The following is a 27926-nucleotide window of genomic DNA, read 5'->3' as shown; positions in this document are numbered from 1 at the left end:
AAACTTTCTTCAGCTGGTCCAGCGGCTGAGGGCAGCTCTGATGCATCCGAGCACGGTGCCCTCTTCTCTCCCAGTTCTGCTCTGTGCCCATGGAAAAGGGGGCGGAGGCGAGAGAGAAGAGGAAGAGGCGGAGGTCACTCGCGCGCCCCATCCCTCCCAGGCTGCGAGCGCAGCTAGGTGCAGAGGGATCCCAGGAGCAGAGGGCGCCCGGCAGGTTCCACGCTAAGGGAACGAGTGCGCGGAGAGGACGAGTGGCGGGACCACAGCCGGCGCCCGATCAGGATCTCCGCGCTGGGATCGGTGGAACTTGAGGCGGCGGCGGCGCGGGGCGCCATGGCACACCGAGCGGCTCCGTCTTCTGCTCCTCAGAGAGCCCGGCTGGCGGCCTGGGATGACAAGGTACCACCCTTCCAGAGGCTGATCCCAATGCATGGGCTTCGCTTATCTAGACCCAGATTTAACCAACTCACCCCGTGAGATACCCGGCCACAGCTTCTGCTGGCTGCGCCTGACATTGAGTTTGGACCAGATTCCCCAAGCTAGGGAGACGCGTAGAGAAAGAAGGGTCTCGAGCTAACTCATCTCCATTCTGAGCTGCTCTGGGGGAGACTGGGTAGAAAGGGTCTCAGAAGAGGGAAATGGGCAGAGATTCCCCTTCTCGTCGCTGCGGGGTTCCCTGAGGGCGGCAATTCGAGTTCCTCACCCGGGGACCTCCGCACTCCCCGTGCCCGGGATGAGGGAGAAAACAGCCCTTTGGCGTTTGAGCAATTGCAGAAAGTTTCAGCGAGTTTGTTAGTTTGGAGAGGATGTTGAGAGGCCAGGCCGAAGGGCGGCGGGGGTAGTAACGGGCGAAAGTCGAATTGTGAGTAAGACCTGGAGGAGGCGACCATCCTGGGGGCAGCCTAGGCAGTCCCACTCGGGCTGGGCGCAGGAAAGGCTGGCTCCGGAATGCCCAGCCTCCGGGAAAGCTAGCTGCTCGGGAAACGCCAATCAAATTGGCTCGGAGGAGAGTGGCTGTGGCCTTGTGTATCCAGTGTCTGTGACTCAGGCTTCAACTCCCTAGGGAGAGAGTGACAAGTAAATACTTCGCCTTGAATGTTGCTACTCTGAAGCTGTAACTGGACAGTATCTTGGCCGAGGTGCACAGTGAGTGTGGCCCGCCCCCTGCCTCATCGCCAATCAGAATTTCTACACAGGGGCAGCTAGACCAGAAAACCTTCCGAGAGACTCACCACTCTGCTTTTCATGGGTTCAACGTGTGTGTGGTTTGCTGTTATTTGATTTATGCTTAGAAACATATTCAGAAAATCTGCATTTAACATCAATGAACTCTCTGGTCCCCTTCCAAAGTTTGGAGATTGTTATGTCTGCCTGACAAGCAGGTCATTCAACTGAGGAATAATCTGCAGTTTGGGGACAAAGCCCACCAGACGAAAGAGCAGACACTTTAAAAGGTCTCTCTCTCTTTTTTAATAGACTTACGATTTTAAAAACCTTATTGGGTTTAAATCTAATCTTGGTAGCGATTTTGTAAAACTTGAAAATTTTAAGGTGTCAGTGACGTGTCAGGGGGACCTTCAGGAGGAGGAAGAAGTGCTTATTTGCAGAGGGGCCACAGAAGTTAACCAAGGGGTCTCAATTTCGACAGCTTCTTCACCTTGAAAATGAAATGTGGAACTGCAGGCAGATATGAGCTGCTTTCAGTATGATGCAACCTTGCTTATGATAGGCCAGATAAAACCCATCCCACCACAGGATGCTGGGGCACGTCAGTCATAAACCTCAGATGAGCAGTAATGCGGTGTTCATAATTCCTCTCCCTCTATCCTACAGATGTCTGGACTGCAAGCTTGCACAGTTTTGAGAGGGAGATGACTTGAGTGGTTGGCTTTTATCTCCACAACAATGTCCATGAACAATTCCAAACAGCCAGTGTCTCCTGCGGCTGGGCTTCTTTCAAACACAACCTGCCAGACGGAAAACCGGCTTTCCGTATTTTTTTCAGTAATCTTCATGACAGTGGGAATCTTGTCAAACAGCCTTGCCATCGCCATTCTCATGAAGGCATATCAGAGATTTAGACAGAAGTCCAAGGCATCGTTTCTGCTTTTGGCCAGTGGCCTGGTAATCACCGACTTCTTTGGCCATCTCATCAATGGAGCCATAGCAGTATTTGTATATGCTTCTGATAAAGACTGGATCCGCTTTGACCAATCAAATGTCCTTTGTAGTATTTTTGGTATCTGCATGGTGTTTTCTGGTCTGTGCCCACTTCTTCTAGGCAGTGTGATGGCCATTGAGCGGTGTATTGGAGTCACAAAACCAATATTTCATTCTACGAAAATTACATCCAAGCATGTGAAAATGATGTTAAGTGGTGTGTGCTTGTTTGCTGTTTTTATAGCTTTGCTGCCCATCCTTGGACATCGAGACTATAAAATTCAGGCGTCGAGGACCTGGTGTTTCTACAACACGGAAGACATCAAAGACTGGGAAGATAGATTTTATCTTCTACTTTTTTCTTTTCTGGGGCTCTTAGCCCTCGGTGTTTCATTGTTGTGCAATGCAATCACAGGAATTACACTTTTAAGAGTTAAATTTAAAAGTCAGCAGCACAGACAAGGCAGATCTCATCATTTGGAAATGGTGATCCAGCTCCTGGCGATAATGTGTGTCTCCTGTATTTGTTGGAGCCCATTTCTGGTAAGAGCCTGAAGTTTTGACTTCTGCTTTCTTGGGTTAATCCATGTTCAATTCAAGGTTATCTGGAAATTCAGTTTTTTAAATGCTGAGAATGACCCCTACTCAAAATTTAGTTCAGCACTCAGCTCTGGCTTAGAATTACATGACATATGACACATATGGTTACTTTCCCACAAGCCCTGAAGTGAAAGAAATGTTGTTAAACAATTCTAACCATAGTGTTAGCTGCTTGCAAAGCAGTGTAGTTCTAACAGAAGCTGCATATTTTTAACATACTGAATATGATTATTTCTAAAATATGAACAAAATGACCAACTACAAAACAACATTTGAACAGATTGCAGTAAGTCTTGATAGAAAGTCACATGAACTTTCAACTTGTAAACAGGGCATATTAGCTACTGGGTTCTCCAAAGCAGGTAATGACCAGAACTGCAAAGGGTGGTGCTGAACTGAGGTGGCTGGATAGTTCAGGTGTACTGCATGGATAGTTCAAGTGAAGAAATCAGTAATTCACTAGCTCAGGAAAAATGCCATTAGTCCAGGGAGAGGTATGTTTGGCAGGAAGGCCAGAGATTCCTCACTTTTTGTTTCATTCATTTAACATTTTAATTTAACCAGCATCTATATGTGATACCTTGATAGTTTAATCTGGAAATGAAAGCTAAAGTGAAGCTATTAGAAACAAACATAAATCATATCACTTTCCAGATAGAAGACAAAAATCATATTTATGATAGATAAAGTATGACCTTAACTCCTTCTAACATTTTGCTTTATAATGTAAGAAGTGACAACATGCCATGAAAGAAAACAAAAACGAAAACAAAACAAAAACAAAAACAAAAAACCCTTCTGTAGGGAGCAAGTGACAGCAAAGATTTTCTTTTTTCCCTCGTCTGTAACAATGGGGAAGTGGGAGGGCATCCAGAGATAGCAATCCAGGTGGGATGGAAGTAAGGCAAAGGTAGAGGTAAGACAAAGGTAGTGGTCGTACCTTACCCGGTAGAATGAAGGTGCTTGTCACTAATGCAGTTTTCCTAGGCTCCAAACAGGCTCATTGCCCAAGAATTGTTGCTAGTGCAGGTTTGTTTGTTTGTTTGTTTGAGACGGAGGCTCGCTCTGTCACCCAGGCTGGAGTGCAGTGGTGCGATCTCGGCTTACTGCAAACTCCGCCTCCCGGGTTCAAGCAATTCTCCTGTCTCAGCCTCCTGAGTAGCTGGGATTACAGGCGTGTGCCGCCAAACCCGGCTAATTTTTGTATTTTTAGTAGAGAAGGGTTTTCACCATGTTGGCCAGGCTAGTCTCAAACTCCTGACCTCGTAATCCTCCCGCCTCAGCCTCCCAAAGTGCTGGGATTACAGGCGGGAGCTGCTGCGCCCGGCCCACTAGTGCAGTTTCAATTAACGATCCAGATGATTTTGATACACATAAAAGTTTGTGATAGCTGCTACTGCAGACAGATCCTGTGATAGAGTTTATTTTACAAAGGGAGTTCTACTTCTCTAGTATTTGAAACATTTCTATTCATATTATTGCCACACAACCTGAATTTGGCTTCTTGAATGGCTAAGTTATTTAAATATTTTTTGTGTTGCTCCTGAGTTGGCCAGGTCACAAGAGTTCATCCAAGGGGAGAGTGGGTCTATCAATGGCAAGTCAACCTTTGGAGACCTGATAATTGTCAACTGAGGAGGCCTTGGGTGAACCCAGTTAGAGTCTGATCTGTGATTAAAGTATAGTTGCATGAATTGAATAACAGAAACCTTTTCTAACAACACTGGAACCACTTCATTGTTTATTTTTGAGGAGGTCAATGTATGTCACTCGACTAAAGAAGTTTCCTGAGTGTAATGGTTTTTATTTTTCTGTAGTTAAGCTTTGAAGTAAAGTAGCTTTTAAAACTAAAAAGTGAGTCTGAGTGAGTTGAAATGAATTTGGGGGTGGCGAAAGAAATACAAAGAAAGTGAGAAAAGAAGTGGCTAAAAATGTTTAAATAAACTTTTACAATGAAGGTTGTGTCTCTGGAGAATACCTCAAAACAGTGAAATAGTGAAGTGTTAATAAATGAGAGACATAATCCGGACAACTGGGGTAATCACTTGTATTTTGTTTTTTGTTTATTCTGAGGCATCTTAAAAATTCTGTTTAGTTACTGCGTTTCTACTTTGAGGAATAGGAGTCATAGACTTACTCCTGCAAGACTGTGGAAGGAAGCAAAATTTCAGACTCTTGGCATGGATATTTTGAATGTATGTTTTTCCCTAATTTCCATTCCTAGATTTTTGGTTGGTTTGGAATAAATATTACAATTTAATTCCTATTTTAAACATATTTTCTATTGGAAACAAAGTTTCATTTTCACAGAACATTTTCCGAGGTCCACTTTCTCTTTAACTATGAATTATTGATATATCTGTGTCACCAACGTATCAACACTTCTAGCATGAAAATTATTTCTGTGTTAGATGGGTAGTAGATACACCACAGGTATTACTTAATGGGCTGATATTTTGAGTTGTTTTAAGCATTCTTTGCATTCCTGGCTTCTTTTATGGAGAGTTGAGTCTTCATGAAAATTTCTGACTGAAAGATTTTGTCAGAACTTTGGTGGTCTGGACACAAGTGCCTTGGGGATTAAGTTAGGGTCCTCAGACAGGTATAAACAACCTTATAAAAATACAGGCTTAAGAATCTCAGAATAACATCCAGTACTAATACTTCAGTTGAAAATTTTCTCTTTTTCTCTCTCACATATCTAGGAGGATTTTAATAGATATTAATTACTGAGCCATCATTTTCCTGCCCAACTTGTAATTTAAAAGCTTCTGATTTTTAAAAATACCCCTGAAACCAAGCTTTTAGATTCCCATAGTTGCACTGTAATAGTGACAGCTTCCAGGTCAATGACCTATTTCATACCATGTGCCTTTTCTCTCTGATTAAGTGTGAATTGTTGGATTTGTGTTTGAATGAACATCTGCACACACTCTTTGACCAGTGTTCACAGTCATTTTCAAGTCTCAAACTGGAATGAAGGTAGAGGTACATGCACTAAAAGGAGGAAAGGAGTAAGGTGTTTGTGCTTGACAGGAACTACTGCGTCAAAACTTGTCAGTAGTGGCATAATTTCTAAAATCATTGAAATGTATAAATTGAAATTTATATTCAAGTTTATGTCAAAGCTGATACTTTATTAATTTGTTGAGTTTTAATCAATACAAAGGTAAAATGATCATAATGTTTGAATTCTCTCTGATGTTAATAGACTCTATTTTACTTTTTCGAGTAGTTTTGGGTCTATAGAAAAATGAGTAGAAAGAGAGAGAATTTACAAATACTCCCTCCCCCTCCCCCACCCCATCACCTTTATTATGAACATCTTGCTTTGTTGTGGCATATTTGTTACAATCGATGAGTCGACACTGCTATATTATTATTAACTAAAGTTTGTAGTTGACATTAGGGCTATCTCTTTGTGTTGTACATTCTATGGGTTTTGAAAACATAGAATGACGTGTCCACCATTATAGTATCATGCAGAATTAAGGTTTTAAATTAAAACCTTTAACGTGTTTTATTTTTCCAAAAGGGGAAAATGTGCTTTCCTCCTCCTAGCAATTGAAATGTAGAAATGTAGTACAAACATAACGTTTGTTTAAAATATAACTTGTTAATTACTTGAATTTTTATAATATCTGAGTTTTGTAGTTTTAAACACAGTTAATTCATTCACATTCATTTAATTATAATGCTAACCAAAAAATACAGGAAACTACAACCGACACTTATTATCTTACAGTTCCATTTAGCAACAAGTTAATTCTAAACATCTTTGAAAGTGAAACAGCAATTATAAAATTGTCTCGTGTTCTTCCTAGATGAATCACTTTTCCTTAATAAATAAATCTTGAACACATTCTCCTGATGTCTCTATTGTGAAGGGGAAAAAAGAGATTCACCAGCACTTTTGAGAAACATTTTCTCAATATTCTTTTGTTTATACTTTTATATGGGTAATGATTCTTTTTAACGCTCCACTTCTAGAATATGCAAGCCTAAAAGGAATTAATTATTAGTGCTATGCGTAGTTCACCTATTTGGCAGAGCAATAAATACTTGTTGACTGGTTGACTGTAACTTAAGTAGTATGAATGTCAAAAGATTGGAAATGATTGACCAGTATATGGATTCTGAGTTTTGTAGGTTAACAGCCAAGCAAACTCTGAAACCAAATGGTAATTTTAATCTGTTCCCTAATCACCAACAGTAGACTTAGGACGCTATTAAACTTCAGCTGTCTTTTACTGGAAGGCCATATGTTTGTTTTACCTTCTCTTCAGGGATAAAGAATAATTTTGAATGGGAAAGGGAAATATAAAGTACATGAAAAGCAAAGTGATTTCTTATGTAGGTGAGTTTACCCCAGAAATGTGTTCTCTTGCAAATGTAGAGTTGGAGCTTGATTTTCCTGAGGTTACTCTTATGCTAATATTTCTAGTCAACATAGTTAAACATTGTTTGGTCACTAAGGTGTTTGTTAGATACAGATCAAAGAACTGGGTGGCTAATTGAACTTTGACTGAAATTACTAAAGGTATTGGCTTCATAATGACCAGGTCTTAAAGGGCTAATGACAAATGATGGAGTAACATGACATCATAGCACATTTTGACTATTAGTGAAGATTATTTTCTTTGAAAGTCTGACCCCCATCATCATATTTAAGAATGGTGTAATGGAAATCTATGTATATGTCTTGAGCACTTGCCTCAATACCCAGAGGATGGTGAGTGGATGTACATTTATATATTTTAAGTGAAGAGATAATGTGGAAAATTGCACAGGTACAATATAAATGTGTACATATATATGTAGTGTGTATATATATTGTTTATGTATGTAGGTACATACATAAAAGTGTAGATGTGTACATACATACCTGTGTGTGTATGTATATATACAAATACACACATAAATGTTAAATTATTTCCCCAATTTAAAAAATAACCAATCGCCATTGGATCAAATAAGAGAGATTCTAGCGGTTGGCGTAGCTGTCAGATACTGTGTTCACTGCTTGGGTGATATTAGAAGCCTAAACTTCAGTATCGTGCAATATACCCATGCAACAAACCTGTACATGTATCCCCTGACTCTAAAAACAAACCAAAAACAAACAAACAAACAAACAAACAAAAACAAACAAAATGGACTGTTCTATAATCTTATATTAGGTCTTGGAATATTAGCTCTTTCAGGTTTACTCTTGGATTTCTGCTGATTTCAGAGGCAATATTTTCATAAATTGTTTTAGCTAGTTTTCTTTGTGAAGCGGGAGCGTCCCTCTGTTTGGAACGTGGAAGCAGCAGTGAGGTTGTCCGGATACAGGACTGATGACACCTGGGTTCTACTCCTGTGAAGTTTGTAACTTAGACCTAAACAACTCAGAATTCATATCTAGCAGAAAAGACATATTTTAGAGATACGTTAATGTAATTTAATCGTGGGAATTCAGGCGGCTTTCTCACATTGGGGAAGGCATGAAGTAAGTGCCATGGGGTGAATGACCAACCATAGCTAGCAGAGGGGCTGCTCTGAGAGATCAGGGAGCACGTTCCTGTTCCCGAGCCTTGGTGTTCTCCTGCCTGGAACACTCTCCTCTTGACATCCACATGACTCTCTCCCTCTTTCTTCTCTGTTCTCTCAAATATCCCCTCCTCTATCTGGGCTATCTTAAAAAGTTCCTGTTCTCTTTTCCTCTTTTCCTTTCCTCTGCTTTATCTCCCTCATAGGACCTAGCAGGGTGTGATAACATAGTACGTATTTCTCTGTCTATCTGGTTGTTGCTGGGCTTTTGCCCCTAGCACGTAAGCTCCTGAGGGAGGGGCCTTGCTGATTGTTCTGTGTTCAGCTCCTAGACCAGTGCCTGGCATATAGTTGGCGTCAGTAAGAGTCTGCCAAATGAATCCTATGTCAAGGAGGGCCCAGTTGTTGACTACCTCATTTCCACTTCGGATTAGCTCTGCTGAGGAGGTCAGGACCTGGTTGACAGCCCCTGGGAATACTTGCAGTACTTCGAATTGTGATTTGAGCTGGAGAGTTCTGAGAGGGAGAAATTCTGTGTTCAGGAGCTCCCTAAGAATGTAAGTTGGAATTAATGTCCTGAAGAATCTTGGACTTTCTGAAGTTTGAATCCAGAATGAGAATTTAGGAAATCTGTCAGCATCTAGAAGAATTTCATGGACATATTAGGCTTAGTATTTTATTTTATGATATTACAATGATTTGTTTATATGTTTTCTCTGTTATTCCAAATGGTGCTTGGTGGCTTTACTCTACATTATTAGTTTATGTTTTAATTTCAAATATAATGAGCCATTAATCAATGTTTGTTGAATGAATAAGATAATGAATCAAGTATTGAATGGGAAGTATCAAAGGCAAAGGAAAATATTAGGTAATGGAAATTTGTATTAATTTCACCCCAAAGTCTTTAACACTGATGTTTTCTCTACAGCCATACATTTTTGTCATAATGTGTTTATTTTTTATTGGTATTTTATCTCTCACAGAATCATGTCAGGGGACAAGAGGAGAACTTACTTTGAGTAAAGACCTCCAGATATTGCATGTTCCTTGTCATAAAATGAAAGCTCTATGGTAAATGTGGAAATTTGTCTGAAATAGGCTTGCTTACGTTGTGTCTTTACCAGCCGATTAAGTGAATGTATATGCTTTAATTTGTACTGTTATCAGACTAAAAGATTAGGTAGGTTTTATATTCACAGAGGATTAATTCTCAAAAAAATCCGACAGACCTTTTTAGTGGACACTGCGGTACTCCTCCCAGATCTTCCTTTTCTCAAGGGAATTTCCTTTAGCTGAAAGTAGCTGCTTTGTCCAAGGTTGTGTCCCTGTCTCTTGGGGTCAGTCTATGTGCAGTGACTGGTGGATGTGGGGTTACAGGGAACTTGTTCCTTTGCCTTGTTGGGATATTTCCGAAGGTCCATTCATGCTTCAGGGCTTGCTGAGGTGTCTGTTGAGGAGTCTCCTTGCGACTGCATTGCAGCTCCTCTCCTACCCAATCCTGCTTCCTTGTCCACTTCACACTCTCTCTGGAAAGCTTCCTGCGTGCAGATCTCTGCCCCAAAGTCTATTGCCTCCAGAGTCTACCTTAGGACAACCTTCCAGAAGTTTATTTGTTCATGTACTATCTGCATATAAAGTGCATCACACATTGGTTTACAGTATTATTTGATAAATATATGAGCTATGTGTAGGCTATGTATATGGAATTGAGCTCATTTAAGTATAAAACTATCTCCCTCCATAAAAGTGTATGGTGTAAAATTGGCAAATGTCAATCCATTTTTAAAAGACATTGCTAGGATGAGAATTTACTCAAGAATTTGTTGCTTTGGATGAGCACAGTGATCTGGAATACTTTGTTATTTTAAATTTATTTACTCTTAGAAAAACATGACCTTTTTTTTTTTTAAGAAGAAAGACTTATAAAAATGCCCAAAGATATCGTAGACATCGAGACGACACTTACAAAACATTACTTGAATGACTTAAGTGTAAACGAATCAGAAACATGTGTATTAAATTTATATCCTCAAGGATATAAAAATCTCCTGGCTTAAAGCGTTTTGGGCTTTTCACTAAGCTCCAAAACATTTGAAGAACAATTCAAGATGTTGATGTGTCCCAAAGCTCTCTGGGTTGCCAGTTTTAGCTTTATTTGCTTAAGACTTATCTTTATAGGAAGTATATAAAATGTATTCCATTCATATTTGTTTTGGAACGCATATAGAGCCACCCCAATTTAACCTGATACATCAGTGTCATTTATCTGTACTCAGCGAGGACTTCATCCAATAGGATAAATTTGTCTTGTGATACTTGTAAATATACCTTTCAGAGCTTGTGTAAACCTGTCTCCTGTCTGTCCACTTTTCTGGGTGTAACGCAGCTAATGCCATAGAAGAGTGAATACAACTGTGGTTTTACATAGGCAGGGAGGTATTTTTTTCTCACTTCTCCTCAGCTATTGTATCCCAAATGAAATTCAGACTGTGGAATGCTGAAATGGAGTGTGGCTGTGGTGTGACGGTGAAGGAGACAGAGAAAATTGGATTATGTGAAATGAATTATTTTAGCTTTTTGTGCATAGTCCCAAGTCAAGGCTTCCTTTGAGAATAGTGTAGTTATTCAGAGTATAGGCGGGGAACGTGAATCTCAGCCTCACCACTCCTTAGCTATGACCTTAGAGTTACTCTAAGACAATTGTGCATATCCGTGATTATAATAATTGTAAACTCAGATGTACTATCAGATTAAATAATTTGACTTCCCTAAAATCTCATCACGGAGTGATCGGCACATAGTAAATGTACAACAAAATCCAAAAATACTCAAAAAGTTTATTGGTATTAATGCTGCCCACCATCCCAATGAAAAATAATCATCTATGTTTAGTTCAGATATTTTCCATTTTCTCTTCCATTAAGAAGGATTGGTTGCAGTAGAAAGGAAGAGAGAAGAAGCTCATAGCTTCAGAAAACTTGAACGTTTCTACTGCAAGTTTCAAATTATAGGTCCTTATTTCACTATCTCATCAAAAGTAAAGATGTTGCCCGCTAACCTCCTAAATATTCTGATAATTTGTAAGGTATTAATTATTAGATCAGAGTTGTGAGTGGTACCAGGGAGTAAAGGATAAAGATCTTTCCTCAAGGAACTTATAATTTAGTTGAAGCAAAAGATGTAAGACAAACAAACGTGCACATTGTGCACATGTACCCTAAAACCTAAAGTATAATAATAATAAAAAACAGATGTAAGATATTAGCCTTTGAAGAAGCAATATAGTGTAGTGGTTTAAGAATCTGCGTTCAAGTCCTGTTTCTTTCACTTCCTGGCCATGTGTCTGTAGCCACTCTGTGCCTCTGTTTCCTCATAATTAAGTAGTAATAAAGCAAAGTAAAGTAAGTAAAATAAAGTGAAATAAGTAGTAATAGTACCCACTTCATAGGGTGGTTGTGAGAATTAAATAATGTTTGTAAAGCACTTAAAATAGTGTTTGACATATAACAAGTACCATATGCTTCAGTTATTATACTATTCTCATTGTTGTTGCTGTTACTATTAAATAACAATGTTGCCCACTAATCATTTTCTCAATGAGATGATCAAAGACACTTTAAAATTATTAAATGGATAATGGGAATTATAAGAGGGATTTGTCACTTCTAATTTGGTGATCCAGAAGTAGTTATTTGTTTATTGATTTGACAAATATTTATTGGGCATCTAACATATGTCAGGCACTGTTCTAGATACTAGAATAATAATAACTGTAATTTAACTGTTCATAATGTCTGTGGCCTTAAACAATAGTACTTATAAGATAAAAAGAGAAGAGATACGCAGGAAACTGAAATATAACGATTCTATCTTTTGTTACAACAGAATAGCACGTATTTTATTACGAATGTTTGTGGATGAGATTATTTGTGACAACTTATGAAAAGGAAAAAATTTCTCTGGGCTATCATTTACAAAGAAAAATTACTGGAAATAAATGTAATCGAAAGTCAATTAATGTAAGCTGTAAGAACCAATGAGAAAATAATGCATATAATTCCCAGAGATACAGAAGTATGAAAACGAGAAGAGAAACTCTTTAGTATTTGGGTCAGGGTTTAACAGGATTAGAATACAGCAGGTTATAATAAGTTAATATTAAAATAAAATTTTTCAAGTAATAAAATATGAGTAGAAAAATTAAGTCAGATAATAAAAATTTAATAATTCAAATTAGCATTTTATACTATCTTTTGATAAGGAAAGTGACTCAGGATGATGTAGAAGAGAAATAAATTTTGGGTGAAATGAAGCATTACAGAAGCTCCTAACATTTTCTAAGAATTCAAGGAAGTTTTAGAAATAAAGAAAAACAATTAAATTGCTGTGAATATGAGTAATAGAAAGAAAACAAAAAAGTTCATTTATGTTTTCATTTACTAATGAATAATTTACTCATTGATTTATTCTTTCAGCAGACTTTGCTGAGGAAACTGGTGGGTGTCTCTCCAGGTGCAGGGTAAAGGATAGAGACAGACATGACCTGGGAAAAGATTCCTGAGACAAATTCGAAGACTCACGCTTTCTATCTCCTTCATTTTGTCTGTGACCTTGCATTCTCTTCTCCAAACTCCACATGCTTCCTCTGCCTACTTTTTCCACTTTTACTGTGGAGTAAATATAGCTATTTATATTTTTCTGGCTTTGCTTTGGAGCAGGTCAGGGAGGTAATGGCTCAGTAATACTGAAGGAACCTCTGATCACAAAGGTGAATTAGTAAGTACTAAATACACAGCAAGAACATTGTTGTAGCATCAGTGGCAGCAATATTGGTTGTTTTTGTTATTACATATTCCTTTATTTTGCTTCTTGCATTTATGACCGTGGCTGTGGACCAGAAAATAGAAGGAAAAATAAAAGTCACATGAGTGAAGGAGAAACAGAATGCAAGGGTGAAAACAAGGCAATTAGGGCAGCAGAAAGCTGGTGGTATGAGGGTGAAGAGAGGCACTCTCATGTTTTGGGAACTCTGTTGGAAAGATGAGAACTTCTTTTATTTTCACAGACATCTTCTCCTTTATTGAGGAATATTAAATTTCATGTATTATATTCCCCAAGCTATTTGAAAAAAATATAGCATTTTCTTTAGCTATAAAATTTTATTGTAAAAAATTGTAACAAACTATACATTAAGGTTTAAAAAAAAATCTTCCAAATCCCACTATCCAAAGATAACTACTGTTAGTATTCTGAGTGCATCTATCCTTTTACCTAGCTAATGGGGAAAATACATTATTTTAATTCTTTGATTAATAGTTAAACATTTTTTATTACAGTTGTTGGGCATTATCCCTTTTGGGAATGTGAAGGTATTTGTATTTTTCTAAATGATTTTCGAGAACTCTTTGGATAGCAAAGAACAGATAATTCTGATATATAAAAATACTTATAAAATAAACTGTTATAAAAGCAGTTGTTTTTCCAGGTTTATTGTTTGCCTTTTAATTCAGTATTTGAGTTTACAAAAGTAGTGAATTAATAATTTCTTTTGTGGTCACTGCTTTGTTTCATGTTTAAAAAATGCTTTTCTCAGGCTGAGATGATATCAGTATTTGTCTCTTTTTTTCTTCTAGCAATTTTCCCCATTCATCATTTGTATTTATGTTTTTAATACATTTATGACTTATTTTGGTTTAATTTACAAGTTAATGATCTGAATTTTCTATTGAATGGTTAGCCAGTTGTCCTCAAATTATTTATTGAATGCTCTTCCTGCAACCTGTTTTAAATTCCTACCTTTATTGTATATAACATTCTAACATGTGCTTGGATATTTTTGGATCCTTTATCTCATCCTATTGATCTTTATGTACAATTAGTATTAGCTTTATGTACAATTATCATCTTTATATTTTATTTAGACTTGGGTACAATTTATCAATTTTAATATAGAGTGTTTCTTATCTTGATCACTATCTTATCAAAGTCATGTTTTGAACAAAAATTTTGTAACTTTCCTCATAATAGTGAGGCAAATTAGTTGCATTAGTTTTATAGCACTTTTATTCTAACTTTTTTTTTTTTTTTGAGATGGAGTTTTGCTCTTGTTGTCCAGGCTGGAGTGCAGTGACGTGACCTTGGCTCACTGCAACCTCTGCTTCCCAGGTTCAAGTGATTCTCCTGCCTCAGCCTCCTGAGTAGCTGGGATTACAGGCACCCACCACCACACCTGGCTAATTTTTGTATTTTTAGTAGAGATGAGGTTTCACCACGTTGGCCAGGCTGGTCTCAAACCCCTGACCTCAGGTGATCCACCCACCTCGGCCCCCCAAAGTGCTGGGATTACAGGCGTGAGCCACGGCGCCTGGCCTATTCTAACTTTTTAAAATTTTTGTTTCTACTGTAAATATAATCATTACTTTCTTTTACATATACAAGTATATAAGAAAGCACTGATCTTGATACATTTGTTATTTATTGTGGGAAAATTTACATAATATAACATTTACCATTTTAACCATTTTAAAGTGTACAATTCCTGACACTTGGTACATTCACAATGTTGTGCAGCTGTCACCACTATCTTGTACAGAACATTTTTTTATCACCAAAAGAAAACCCTATATCCATCAGTAGTCACTCCCCACACCCCAAAGTCCGTGGCAACCACTAATTTCTCTCTTTCTGGATTTGTTTATTATGGTTATTTTGCATAAACGGAATCTTACAATATGTCACCTTTTGTGTCTGGCTTCTTTCGGTTAGCATAAGGTTTTCAAGGTTCATCTACATCTATACTGAGCAAAATCAGTACATCTTTCCTTTTTGTAGCTGCATAAATTCATTTGTATCAATATACCACATTTTGTTTATCTTTTCAGAAGTCAATGAACATTTGGGCTATTTCCATCTTTTGGCTATTGTGAATAATAATGCTACTATGAACGTCTGTGTATAAGTTTTTGAACATCTGTTTACAATTCTTTTGGGTATATAACTAGGAGTGGAATTGTTGGTAATATAGTAATTCTTTTTAACTTCTTGAGAAACCACCAAACCTTTTCACAGCAGCTGCACCATTTTCCATTCCTAACAGCAACGTGTGAGTGTCCCAATTATTCTACAGTTTTTGCCAACACTTTTTATTTTCTCTTTTTATTTATATTTATATTTTATTATAATGGCTTTAGTGGATGTCATGGTAACTCACTGTAGTTTGAGTTACATTTTCTTAATGTTGAGCATCTTTTAATGTGCTTGTTGGCTATTTGTATCTATTTTTGGAAAAAATCTTTTATTTTTATTTTTGTGTGTAAAATGTTATACTGGTCTGTAATTTCCCTGTTTTATTTTATTCTTTTACTTTTAATATTAGAATTATTCCAGTTTTAAAAACCAGTAGGGAAATTCTTATTTTTCCAGGTCTAGAATAATTTAAGTAATTTGGCTGTTAGTTGCTTTATGATGATTTGACATTATTTCAGCACTTTTTTTTTGACAGTTTTAGTTTTATTCCTAGTGATTGGTTTGTTTGATTTTTATATCTTTTTCTATTTTTAATAAGTAAATTCTCAGTAAAAATTTGCTACTAAATGTATACTCTCAAGGATACTGAGTATATTCTAATAAAATATAATAACCTAATAAATATAATAGTATATTTGAATAAGATATAATATCTTAATATTCTAAGAATATAAAGGTTTTTTGGGCTAATTCCAGCATTTCTGTATCCTGGAGTCAGTCTCTGTTGGTTCTATTTTCTTTTGAGAGCAAGTCACAGTTTCCTGTTTCTTTGTTTATTGAACATTATTGAATTGTATCTTGGGCATTGTGAATGTTATGTTAGGGAGACTCTGCATTCTGTTGTATTCCTCTGAAGAGTGTTAATATTTCTGTTTTAACAGGAAATGAACTGGACCAGACTCAAACTGCAAACAGCAGCTCAAATACCAGTTAAATTATTTTATCCTTAACTAGGTTACATGGAATCTACCCTAAACATGCATGGTTCAAAGGTCAGCCCAAGATTTTGTCAGAATTTATATATAATATTTGGAGCTTCCCCTCTCTGGCTCTTTTGTTTCCAGGAGAACTCTGCCCTCTGGTTCTTCAGGCTGGAAAGACTGTGGGTTTAGTATTAGAGTTTAGCTACTCTGCACGGCACAGACTGGGGTATGTTTTCAGACCAGAAACTATGGAATAGGAAACTCATCCTTTTTCCCAGAGAATAATTGATTATTCTCTAGAATTTGCCTGCTTTTTGTTATTCTCCAGTGTCTTTAGGCAGTGTGTTTGTTTTTGTTTTTGGCACAGAGTTTATAGCTGTTGAGTGAAGCTTGGTTCCATCGGAGCTTATTTGGCCATACTGGAATGAAATACCACATTTAGATTTTAGATTTGAATTGTTATTTTTTAGAAACGTTCATGCCTCTCCATTTTCTAAAATTATTTTTGACATTTTTGGAAGTTCCATAGGGATATAGTCGATGTCTGCTTTGCTAATCATTGTAATTGCAGAGCCTAACACAGGACATGTCACACAGTGAGTATTCAAGAAAATTTCTAAAATGTTGAATAAAATAAGTTTCATAACCATACTATAAACAATTGAAAAATTATGTAGGATTTGATTGACATTTTGTTTTATTGGCTTTGTTACTGCTGCAATTTCCTTTTGATCATATTGTCTCCATTCTAATGTTTGGTATTTTGATTGATTTCTAGATTGCTGAAGTATGAAATCAGACTCTTAATGTGAAGAATAAGGATGAGGCTTGCCTTCAAACTAGAATGTTTGAAAATGTACTTATCTTGGTCAATAGTTTTGCTGGTTATTGAGTTGTTATATCAAAATTATTTTCCCTTAAAGGCCTTGCTGACTTTATTCGATTTTGTTTTCTTCATTTACTTCTATAAAGAAGGAGTTTGAAACCAATTTAAGTCTTTTCCTTCCTGTGTGGTTACTTATAGGATTATCTTTGGAATTTGTTTCAGTGTGGGAATACTTTTATTACATTTTGCTTATACTCAGGATACTTTTTTAACCTGATTTTTTTTAACCTCACAGAAATGTTCTGTTTTCTTTTTTTCTGTTTGTGCTTCTGGCTACTTTGTTTTTTCCTTATGAAATACTTATTACAAATATATCAGAGCTTCTTGATCTATTATTCATAATACTTATCTTTTCATGCATCATATGTATGTTTTTATTCTTTTCTACAAAAATTGCCTAGGTGGATTTGGTATTCTGTTTTTATTGCCTCCTTTATATTTTGAAATTTAGTAATACTATTTTTCCTTTGGTATGTGGCTGGAAACTTCATGGTTTTGCTGAACAGCTTCTATTCATGAGTATTACTGTAGTCCAAAGTTACCTGAGGCACTGCTCTCTTTTGAATCATCTTGCCCTTCATTAGGAGTGTGTAGCTGTCATGACCCCCTTTACTGCTCCAAGTACAGCCTAGGAATGAATGTCACTGTCCCCATAGTAAGTGCCAGCTCCCTGCTGTGCACCTCAGAGAAATTCGTATGGTTCAAACTCTCCCCTGACTTCTATCTCTGATCCACTCACAACAGTCCGGCCTGCCTTTTCCAGCATTGGTGGGTATATGTGGTGTTTCTAACTGAGTTGTTCCAATGGGAATTTGGTCAGGAAGAATGCAAAATGTAAAGGTAAAATCACCTTCTTAACCCAGAGGGGTCATTGTTACTTTAAAATGTGTATTTCTCATAATATTCTGTATAAATTATAAAGGCAAGCCTTAAAGTGGAAAATTAATCTAGAATATAATTTTTCTCATTTTAGTTATTTTGGCTACAAGATACTGATATGAATGTTACAGTCAATTGTTTTTACTGAGGTGATTTTCAAAATTGAATTAGTGAGATGTGTGGGTATTTTGGTATAGTCTAAGGAACTTTTAGTGCCATTCTTATTAGTGGAATATAGACCATCATGTTCGAACAGACCAAACAGAGATTTTCTTTCATTCTGTCTCATGCTTGCAGTGCCTCTTGGTTGGACTCCAGAATTCTGACATTAAAAAAATTTTAATGTGGAGAGTAACTTTACTATTTACATTCTCCCGCCTGTATTCTGGTAGCGGTTTCAGTTCTGCTAAATCAGAAAGGAATCAGTGGATGGAAGAGTATAGCTAAATTTCCACTATAGAAGGTAGGCCCGTTCTGCCTGGCACCAGGAATATGATGCTGACAATAGTGGTCATCAACGCCTGTAATTGGCGTAACCCTCATCCAGACCAGTCTAGTTGTGGTTTGGAATTGCTCAGTACCTGTGCATTAAGAAGAAACTTCTGAGACTATTTCTCCGACCTAGCATATCCTTTGTGTCTGCTTATATTAGAAATGCATCTTTTGGGGAAATGCTGGACTAGAATTGCATATAAAGAACAGTATGAGTGCTGTCTTGTTTCTTATTTCCTAGTATAAAAGTTTATTTCCAAATTTCAACAAAAAGTAGCGACTGATGTCTGTATCATTATGCTTGCATTCATTGTGGTGAAAAGATAGTTTCTGATGCATCTTAATTTTTAAATGTTTCTATAATGGTGGCTTTTTTTGTTACTGAAATCTAGCTTTCCTGGATAGCAGAGAAGACAGCAATCTATCTAGCAGTAATTTCCATTGTGTGCTATTGACTTTCTGCTAGTTGCCCAGTTTAGATTGTCTGTATAAACTAAATGGTCATAATATAAAAGCTGGCCTGCTTATTCATATAGTTTTACATTTATGTGGATTTACACATCATTGATTTAGCAAGCCATTTTATATTTGGTGGTAAAGGTGACTGAATGACCTGTTTTACGTGTATCAATACTCTCATCTTAAACACCTCCCTCAGGTATGAATTGACATTAGAATGTAACCACAGCATTGGTGCCACCTTTCTCTTGGACTTCTTGGGTTGTTTTACATGGTTGCTAAAAATTCAAACTTAAGATGTGGAAGTGGCTTTGGAACTGTGAAACAGGCAGAGGTTGGAAGAGTTTGGAGGGCTCAGAAGAACACAGGAAGATGAGGGAAAGTTAGAAACTTCTTAGAGACTGATTACATGGTTGTGACCAAAATGCTGATGGAAATATGGACAAACAAGGACAAGCTGATGAGGTTTCAGATGGAAATGAGGAAGTTAATGGGAGCTGGTGTGTAAGTCATCCATGTTATGCCCTAGCAAATAACTTGGCTGCATTGTGTTCATGACCCAGGGATCTGTGGAAATTTGAATATAAGAGTGATGGCCTAGGGTATCTGGCAGAAGAAATCTCTAAGCAGCAAAGCATTTAAGAAATGGCGTGGCTACTTCTAACAACTTATGATCAGATAGAGAAGCAAAGGAATGACTTAAAGTTGGAAATTATATTTAAATGGGAAGCAGAGTGTAAAAGTTTGGAAAATTTGCAGTTTAGTCCTCTGGTAGAGAAAGAATCCAAGCAGTCTGTGGAGCAATCACTTGCTGGAGATATTAGCATGATTAAAAAGTAGCCATGTGCTAATATCCAAGACAATGGAAGAAAGGCCTGAAAGCCATTTCAGAAGTCTTTGAGGCAGCCCCTCGCATCACAGGCCCAGAGACCTAGGAGGACCTCCACAGCCTTGCAATGCTGTTTCCCATATCCAGGGTGCCCTGGCTCCACCTGTGGCTCGAAGGGCCTCAGGCAGATCTTGGGCTGCCACTGCCAAGTGTGCAAGCCTATGGCCTTAGCATCTTCCATATGGTGTTAAGCCTGTAGGCACACAGAATGCAAAAGTGAAGGAGGTTTGGTGGCTTCTGCCTAGATTTTAGAGGATGTAAGGGGATGGCTGGATCCACAGGCAGAAGCCCCAAGAGAGTCTCTTCTTGGGTATTGCAGAGGGAAAATTTTGAATTGGAGCTCCCACACAGAGTCCCCAGAGAGGCACTGCCTAGTGGAGCTGTGGGAAGGGGGCCACCATCCCCTAGACCCCAGAATGGTACAGCCACTGTTTGCTTGCACCCCGTGGCTGAAAATACCACAGGCTCTCAACTCCAACCTGTGTGAGCAGCCACGGTGGCTGCATCTTGCAAAGCCACAGGGGTGGATTTTTCCCCTTGGGAGCTCACTCCTTGCATCAGTGTACTCTGGATGCAGGATGTGGAGTTAAGGGAGATTCATTTAGGAGCTTTAAGATTTAATGACTGGCTGCTGGGTTTAGGATTTGTGTGGGGCCTGTTGCCTCTTTACTTTGGCCTATTTCTCCCTTTTGGAATGGGAATGTAAACCCAATGTCTGTACACCCTTGTATCTTGGAACTAAATAACTTGTCTTTTATTTCATAATTTTATAGGTGAAAGAAACTCATCTCCAGATGAGACTTTGGACTTGGGACTTTCGAGTTAATGCTTTGGAGGACTATTGCGAAGGCATGACTGTATTTTGAAATGTGAGAAGGACATAATATTTGGGGCCCAGGGGTGGAATGACATAGTTTGGATATTTCTCCCCTCCAAATTTCATGTTGAAATGTGATTCCTAAAGTTGGAGGTGGGGCCTGGTGAAAGGTGATTGAATTATGGGGGCGAATCCTTCGTGAATGATTTAGCACCAATGCCTTGGTGATAAGTGAGTTCTCACTCAGTTAGTTCATATGAGATCTGGTTGTTTAAAGAGTCTGAGACCTCCTCCTTCTCCTTCTTGCTCCCCTCCTCACCAGGTGATGCACCTGCGCCCCCTTAACTTGCTGCCATGATTGTTAGCTTTCTTAGGCTTTTACCAGACACAAATGCCAGTGCCGTGCTTCCTGTACAGCCTGCAAAACTGTGAGCCAATTAAACCTCTTTTCTTTATAAATTACACAGTCTCAGGTATTTTTTTTTTTATAGCAGTGTAAAAATGGACTAACACGATGGGGATCACATTGCGACATAAGATTTGGAGAGGACAAACATCTAAACTATACTGATAAAGTTTTCTCTTTTGGAATTAATCTCATTTTTCTGTCAATTGAAGCACCCTGGAATGTGTGGGAAACAGTCAGGAGGCTTCTTTGTGGTGGGTAGAGGGAGAAAACTGGTTTTAGGTTTCCTTACTCAATGACTGGCCTATACCACCCAACCTGAAGAGGGGAGGGGGATTAACATGCTATCACGACTTTAGGAACAGGTAAATACCATTTATTAACTAATTATTTTATAATTAAAATCAGAAGACTCAAATATGGATACTGATTAAGTAACTGACATTTTCCTTCCAAATTTTCTTAAAGTCCACTATTTTGTAAATGAAATGCCAAAATTACATGGCTTTACATGAAGTGTAGTCAAATGTACATGTGGCTGGTGTCTAAAAATCATCTCTCTAAAAAAATTACGTTACTATAGCACATTACACTGATTCAAATCTGAGGTTTTTTATTAGAGAAATTATAATTCTGGACATTCTTTGTCTTTACTTACACATGTAATATTCTCCAAGCAATCTGCTGTGATTATTCTACCTTGTATTTATCTCTCTTTCTGTAGATAAAATATAGCATCTCATTCTATATGATTATAGATTTTGTGCTGTTTGTTTTGTGACTAATCTCTCAAGTGGCTAGAAAGCTCCTCAGTGACAGAGTGAATGTCATATGTTTCTACTCTGTTTCCTATGCTGCCTCACACACTACTTGGAAAAGTTCAAGAAAAATGCAGCTCATCCTTTAGGATCCTTTAGAATCCTTTCACTACAAATAAAATTGGTGAATGAAACAACATCTTAATAGCTGTGGTTATTAATTGCATTTGAATGTCACATAAGGATTTTGTATTTAAAATGTTATTCCTTGTAAAAAGAGTCAAGTTTTTCGAAATGTAACTATAAAACTGTAATTGTGATAATTGTTTTAAATTTAAAGTTCTTGCTTAAGAATTTTTCTGTAGTGTAAGAACCAATTAATTTTTTTTAAAAAAACACATGCGGCCGGGTGCGGTGGCTCATGCTTGTAATCCCAGCACTTTGGGAGGCCGAGGCGGGCGGATCACGAGGTCAGGAGATCGAGACCACGGTGAAACCCCGTCTCTACTAAAAAATACAAAAAACTAGCCGGGCGTGGTGGCGGGCGCCTGTAGCCTCAGCTACTCGGAGAGGCTGAGGCAGGAGAATGGCATGAACCCGGGAGGCGGAGCTTGCAGTGAGCCGAGATTGCGCCACTGCACTCCAGCCTGGGCAACAGAGCGAGACTCCGTCTCAAAAAAAAAAAAAAAAAAAAAAAAAAAAACACACAAGAAAACACATGCATAACTCCTACTATATGCCACACAAGACTATAAGTGCTTTACAGATGTTAACTCACTGAATCCTCATGACATTTTGTAGAACGTAGATTTCCTTAGATGTGGAAAATATTTATGACTATGTATGTTCAGAGGGTTTACCTAAGGGATGCAATCATATAACACAACATTATGAGCAGTTGCCCAACATTATTGGCCATATATTATATTTGAAATTTTAGTTAAAATTAAAATGTCTTCAGATTTAAGTCAATATTCATGGAGAAGAGCTCTGACATGAAGAAACACAAAGACGTTGAGATGGTCGTGATATGTAGAGAAAAGTAAACCTTAAAAGGAGGATTATTTTTGTACTCTGTTGTTATGCTGACACAGGACTGATTGAGAGCAATCTTTAAACAAATTTGCTAAACAAGGCTGCCTTTAATAATGTTTTAAAAGTAATTTTTGCTTCTCTTCTCCCTTCCAGAGCATTGACAATGCGCTCAGCCTCATATCTTTTTCTGTCTCCAACCTAAATCGGTCTTAATTTATCTGAGTAAATTTTAGAATTGAAAATTTTAAAAATGGACAGCTATGTTAGTTGGCAATGAGTATTAAAAATAAACTAGATTTGTACAGAATTTTTTTTTTCCTTTGAGAAGTCGTTTTTCTCTCCTATTCTGTCATTGAAAGGTTAAAACCACATCCAGGGGAGAGAGAGGTCACTGCTGAGGGTTGCAAGGAACCAGTCTTCAGGCTTTGATTAAAATCAGAGGGTGCAAGAAGGAGCCAGTTCCAGAATTTTGATGACAACAAAACAAACTTTTGTCTTGAAAATGTGTTCATCTCTCACTGAGCAGCCTGTTTATCCTAAGTGTCTTGCAAAATCTGATGTGTTTTCTATGAGAACACTACTGTTTGCAGTCTTACCTAGGCATATTTGCAGCTGCAGGGTACCATAGTTCTTGATTTTTAAAGAGCCAAAGATAAATGTCTTTAGTAAAAATTCACTATATGAAGGCACTTCAAATATTACCATAAATACCATACCAAGGCACTTAAAATATACCATAAAATGTACCATAATGCGTTTAGAAATACTCACTCAATTATTTAATAAAATCTTTTATCAGTGCCTTCCATGTGCAAGATACTGTTCTAGGTGCTAGGGCTATGGTGCTGGCTGTGTTGCTGGACAAGGCAATATCCCTTCTCTTATGGGTTACAGTCTTCTGAAGGTGGTGGTCGAAGTGGGGTAAGGACGGTTTGGAAAGGGGTAGATAATAAGTAAAAAATAGATGTACAGGATGATTTCAAAGATTGATAAGTGCTGTGATTGTGGGTGGGAATGGGGCTATTTTAGATTAGATATTCAAGGACATCCTTACCATGAACTTAGTCCTGAGTGACAAAAAGGAGCCAGCCATGGGAAATTATTGGGGCAGGGTGGTTGAGCAGAGGGAAAATCCAGCACAAAAACCGAATAGCAGGGATGAGCTTCTTGTAATGAGGAACAAAGCAAAGGTCATTCACTGGAGCAAGGGGAGCATAGATGAAAGTGGTAGAATTTGAGGACACAGAAGAAGGTAGGAGTCAGATTGTCTAGGACTTTGGAAGCCATGGTGAGTTTCAATTAAAATTGTTTTGGAAGCCATTGGAAGGGTTTTTAACAAGGGAAAGGTGTGATCTAATGCATGATTTAAAAAGATCATTTTGGCTGCTTTGTAGAGAATGGATTATAATGGAATAGAATATAGCAGAAAGTTTTATTTTGGAAAATTCTTTTGTTAGAAATTTCATTTAATGCATGAGTAACAAGTGATTACTTTTCTGGAATTTATATTAGGAAGTAAGGCAAATAATAAATTACTATTATGCCAAGATTAGTTTGTAAATAACAAAGAAAATGCTTTCAACCTAGATGACGGAGTGATAGGTGCAGCAAACCACCATGGCACATGTACACACCTATGTAACAAACTTGCACATTCTGCACATGTATCCCAAAACTTAAAGTAGAATAAATTAAAAAAAAAGAAAATACTTTCAAAATAATTTTCCTTATGGCTTAAAACACAATTATGTTTTGTGGAAAAATTATAAAGGAAACATTTAGTTATATCTTTTTTAATTTTATTTTATTATTATTATACTTCAAGTTTTAGGGTACATGTGCACAATGTGCAGGTTTGTTACATATGTATCCATGTGCCATGTTGGTGTGCTGCACCCATTAACTCGTCATTTAGCATTAGGTATATCTCCTAATGCTATCCCTCCCCGCTCCCCCCACCCCACAACAGTCCCTGGAGTGTGATGTCCCCCTTCCTGTGTCCATGTATTCTCATTGTTCAATTCCCACCTCTGAGTGAGAACATGCGGTTATATCTTATCTATTCTACTTGGTTAATAATCTCAATATAACTTCTCTGTTGGTTTAGCAAAGAACATTTTGATAGACATTCATTTGGCTGAGAATATAAAGTTATGTATCTACATTTTTCTTTTTTTGAGGTGGAGTTGTCTCTTTTTATTACTCTTTTATTATTTCTTTTTGGCTTTGGTTTTGCACAGCTTTATACACACAACAAATTAGGCAACTCCATGTTTTAGTTACAAATTGTTCTATTTCTTGACCCTAGAGAATCAGTTTTGAAGTGCCCTAGTAATTACTTTAATACATAAGAGAAAGGTTCCACCACTACAGCATTTGTCATTACAGTATAAAAGACACACACACACACACACACGCATTTATAGCAGAGCATGTATTGCACGTTAGATAGACCATGAACTAGGAATTTAGACACCCCTTATTTGGGGTTCAGTTAGGGTTTAATTCTGGAATTAAAAAAATCATTTTTTTCACAATTGATTTTAATATCACAGCTCCCATCATTTCAAATGTGTAAAAACATGAGCAGGGATTATCATTTTATTTTGCAGAGCTTTTCCTTAAGGCCTTGAAATATTTAAAAAACTGAGTACCCTGCAGAAGCAAATCTTTCTCGGGAGTAAAAGAGACAGCCCCACCGTAGCTAACCTCAGTGAATTCTGACTTGTCTGAGTAAGGTGCTTAACTACTGTTCCGCTTCTGTTACTGGGAAGAGAGGATCAGTGTTCATTCCCAGTTGAATAGAATTCCTTGACTTGGGAAACTGTTTAGGTTTCCTAATTTGGCCCTGAAATCGCCTATCAAATATTTATAAGGCACTTACTATATGCAAAGATACCTTGATTTTTGTCTCTATCAATAAGCATCTTCATCAGTGGCTACTCCACAATATGTGACTACACTGAAACCATCTCTGAGAGTGAAAAGCTTATCTCCCAAGTCTATACTTGAACCTCTCCTCCTAATTAAATAAGTTCATATAGCCTATTGTAGCATGCAGAAATTTCTCACTACCTGAGTTTGAACATAGTAGCCACGTGTCCTTTGGCAAATTATTAAGGATATTTGTGAGCTTCAGTAAAATATAGATATTAGACAATAGATAATAACCTCTGTAAAATATAGATAATATTTTTGACTCTATCACTGATTTAATCAGGTAACCTTAGTTTTCACATAGTATCTGGTAAGCATCCAATGAAAGGTGCTGTGTGATTGTTACTGTTACGGCCATGATTCCATTTGGTACTCCAGTAAAACTCAATAGTAACGTATGAAAACGTTCAGTGAGTGCCTACCACGGGCCTGTGCACATGTGCTACAGGGGATACAAACATGACTAAAATGGGATACTAACCTCAAAGGAATTTGTAGTTTGTTTGGGGAGGCATGAACAGAACCAGTTTTGTTACAAAAGAATCCTGTGAACAAGTGCCCATGGCCTTCCAAGGAACAGCTTTGCTAAGAAACTTCATTTATGTTTAATCTATGCCAAGCAACTAAAAGAGTTCGGGACCAAAGGGCTCCTGAGTTCATATATATTGTGGTGTCTGGTGGTCTCTGGGCTTAGTGGAGTAGGTTCTTACCTACCAATTATGAGAGTGGATTCTCTTCTAAAATTGCAACTCTTCTCTTTTGACTTAATTGTTGATTTATAAATTCCTTTTTTCTTTTTTCCATGGGTTAAATTATCTCATCTTTTCTTCACACTGATTTCTTTTCCATAAACTTGTAGTAAATGTCATTTCAGGTTTATACCACTCCCTTTCTTTTCATGCTGTGCTTCCTAACATGAATGTGTTTAATAAGGTCAGTTCTCCTCTAAGATGCCAACCAGACACCATTACCTTTTGGGATTTTGGGTTTGTGCCATTCTCAGATAGGGGGTTTTGGGTCTTGTGTCTTTCCCTGGTTAAACAACCAGAGAAATCTGAAAGTTAGTTCAGCCCATCTTCCTTATGAAACAATTTACCTGAATACAAATATATACTTGTTGATCGTATGTATTTATCTCCTCATATTTCTTTAAAAAGTCGTGTTCTTTTAAGTGAGGCCATTTTTGTGGTATTATTTGCGAAACCTCTTAAGAATACAATATCTTCCGTATAACCACAGAGAATGGGTTTGGCTTTCTGGCATTGGAAATAATACCACAAAACTTGGTAGCTTAATGGAAAAAACAAGATAATTTATATACTGGAAAGAGAATAGTGGAAATGGAGCTGCAGTTTTACAGCAGTGTAATAAAGACATTTCTGGAGCTTTTGCTGACAATCTCCTAAGAGCAGAAGGACAGTCTTTGGTGGTCATTTTCAGATCTACTCTTGGGATGACTTAGACCTTTCTTAGTTATGTGAGTGAGTCATTAGTATAATTTGGTGATGATTTGCCGTCGGTTTGGGATTGATCATGGTTAAAGTATACAGAGCATGTCTCCATTGCTTATCTTGAATGTGTTACAAAGTAAAAATAATTTGATCTAGTAAGCTGTTTTTTATGTTAAAATTCACCTACCACTGTGGTGGACTTTGTCAAGTACTTGTTAAGTAGGTAGGTATATATGCTTTAATTGCTGTTTTTTGTTACTTGGGGTGTGAGAATCAAGTTCCATGAGGGACTTTTAACCTTGTCATTTCATAATTTGAAGGCAAGTAATGGCAAGGCCCCCAGCATTCACATGCTTGCAACGACTCTGAGTTCATGCAGGGGAGGAAATCTGAGCTACACTTTTTAATCCTGTCTGCTCAGGTAGGATAGTACGGTCACATGCAGGCTGCCTCGGCTGGCTCCTCTCTCTTAATTTCCCATCCCCCAGCTCTACAGACACTCCACTACCTTCTGTATCAGCTGTGACTTTTGCTCACTGCAATCTTTTAAGTAAGCCATCTTGCCTTGTTGCTTTAATTATACTCCAAAGGAATTACATTCCTTTTCCCCTGACTATGGGAAAAACAATTATTGAGAGAAATTCTCCTCGGCAAAAGTGGGTAGCTAAAGTTT

The 27926-nt window shown here is 37.6% G+C and overlaps 1 protein-coding gene across 2 annotated transcripts in view; it reads left to right on the top strand.

Moving 5' to 3' along the window:
• Positions 1-207: 207 nt before the first annotated feature.
• PTGFR (prostaglandin F receptor) overlaps positions 208-27926 on the top strand; it is a 43130-nt gene continuing 15411 nt past the window's right edge. Inside the window, exons 1-3 of one of the 2 annotated variants that reach the window (XM_058439873.1) lie at positions 208-399; positions 1834-2703; positions 20623-20722. In XM_058439873.1, coding sequence (XP_058295856.1) covers positions 1906-2703; positions 20623-20715 — 891 coding nt within the window. In that variant the 5' untranslated portion in view covers positions 208-399; positions 1834-1905 and the 3' untranslated portion in view covers positions 20716-20722. Of the gene's footprint in view, positions 400-1833; positions 2704-20622; positions 20723-27926 lie in introns of those variants that run through there. The other variant, XM_032155507.2, reaches the window with a different exon arrangement.

Source organism: Hylobates moloch, unplaced genomic scaffold, assembly GCF_009828535.3.
Source record: "Hylobates moloch isolate HMO894 unplaced genomic scaffold, HMol_V3 SCAFFOLD_5, whole genome shotgun sequence".
In the NCBI taxonomy this organism is placed as follows: domain Eukaryota; kingdom Metazoa; phylum Chordata; class Mammalia; order Primates; family Hylobatidae; genus Hylobates; species Hylobates moloch.
This window is presented reverse-complemented; position numbering and strand designations above follow the sequence as displayed.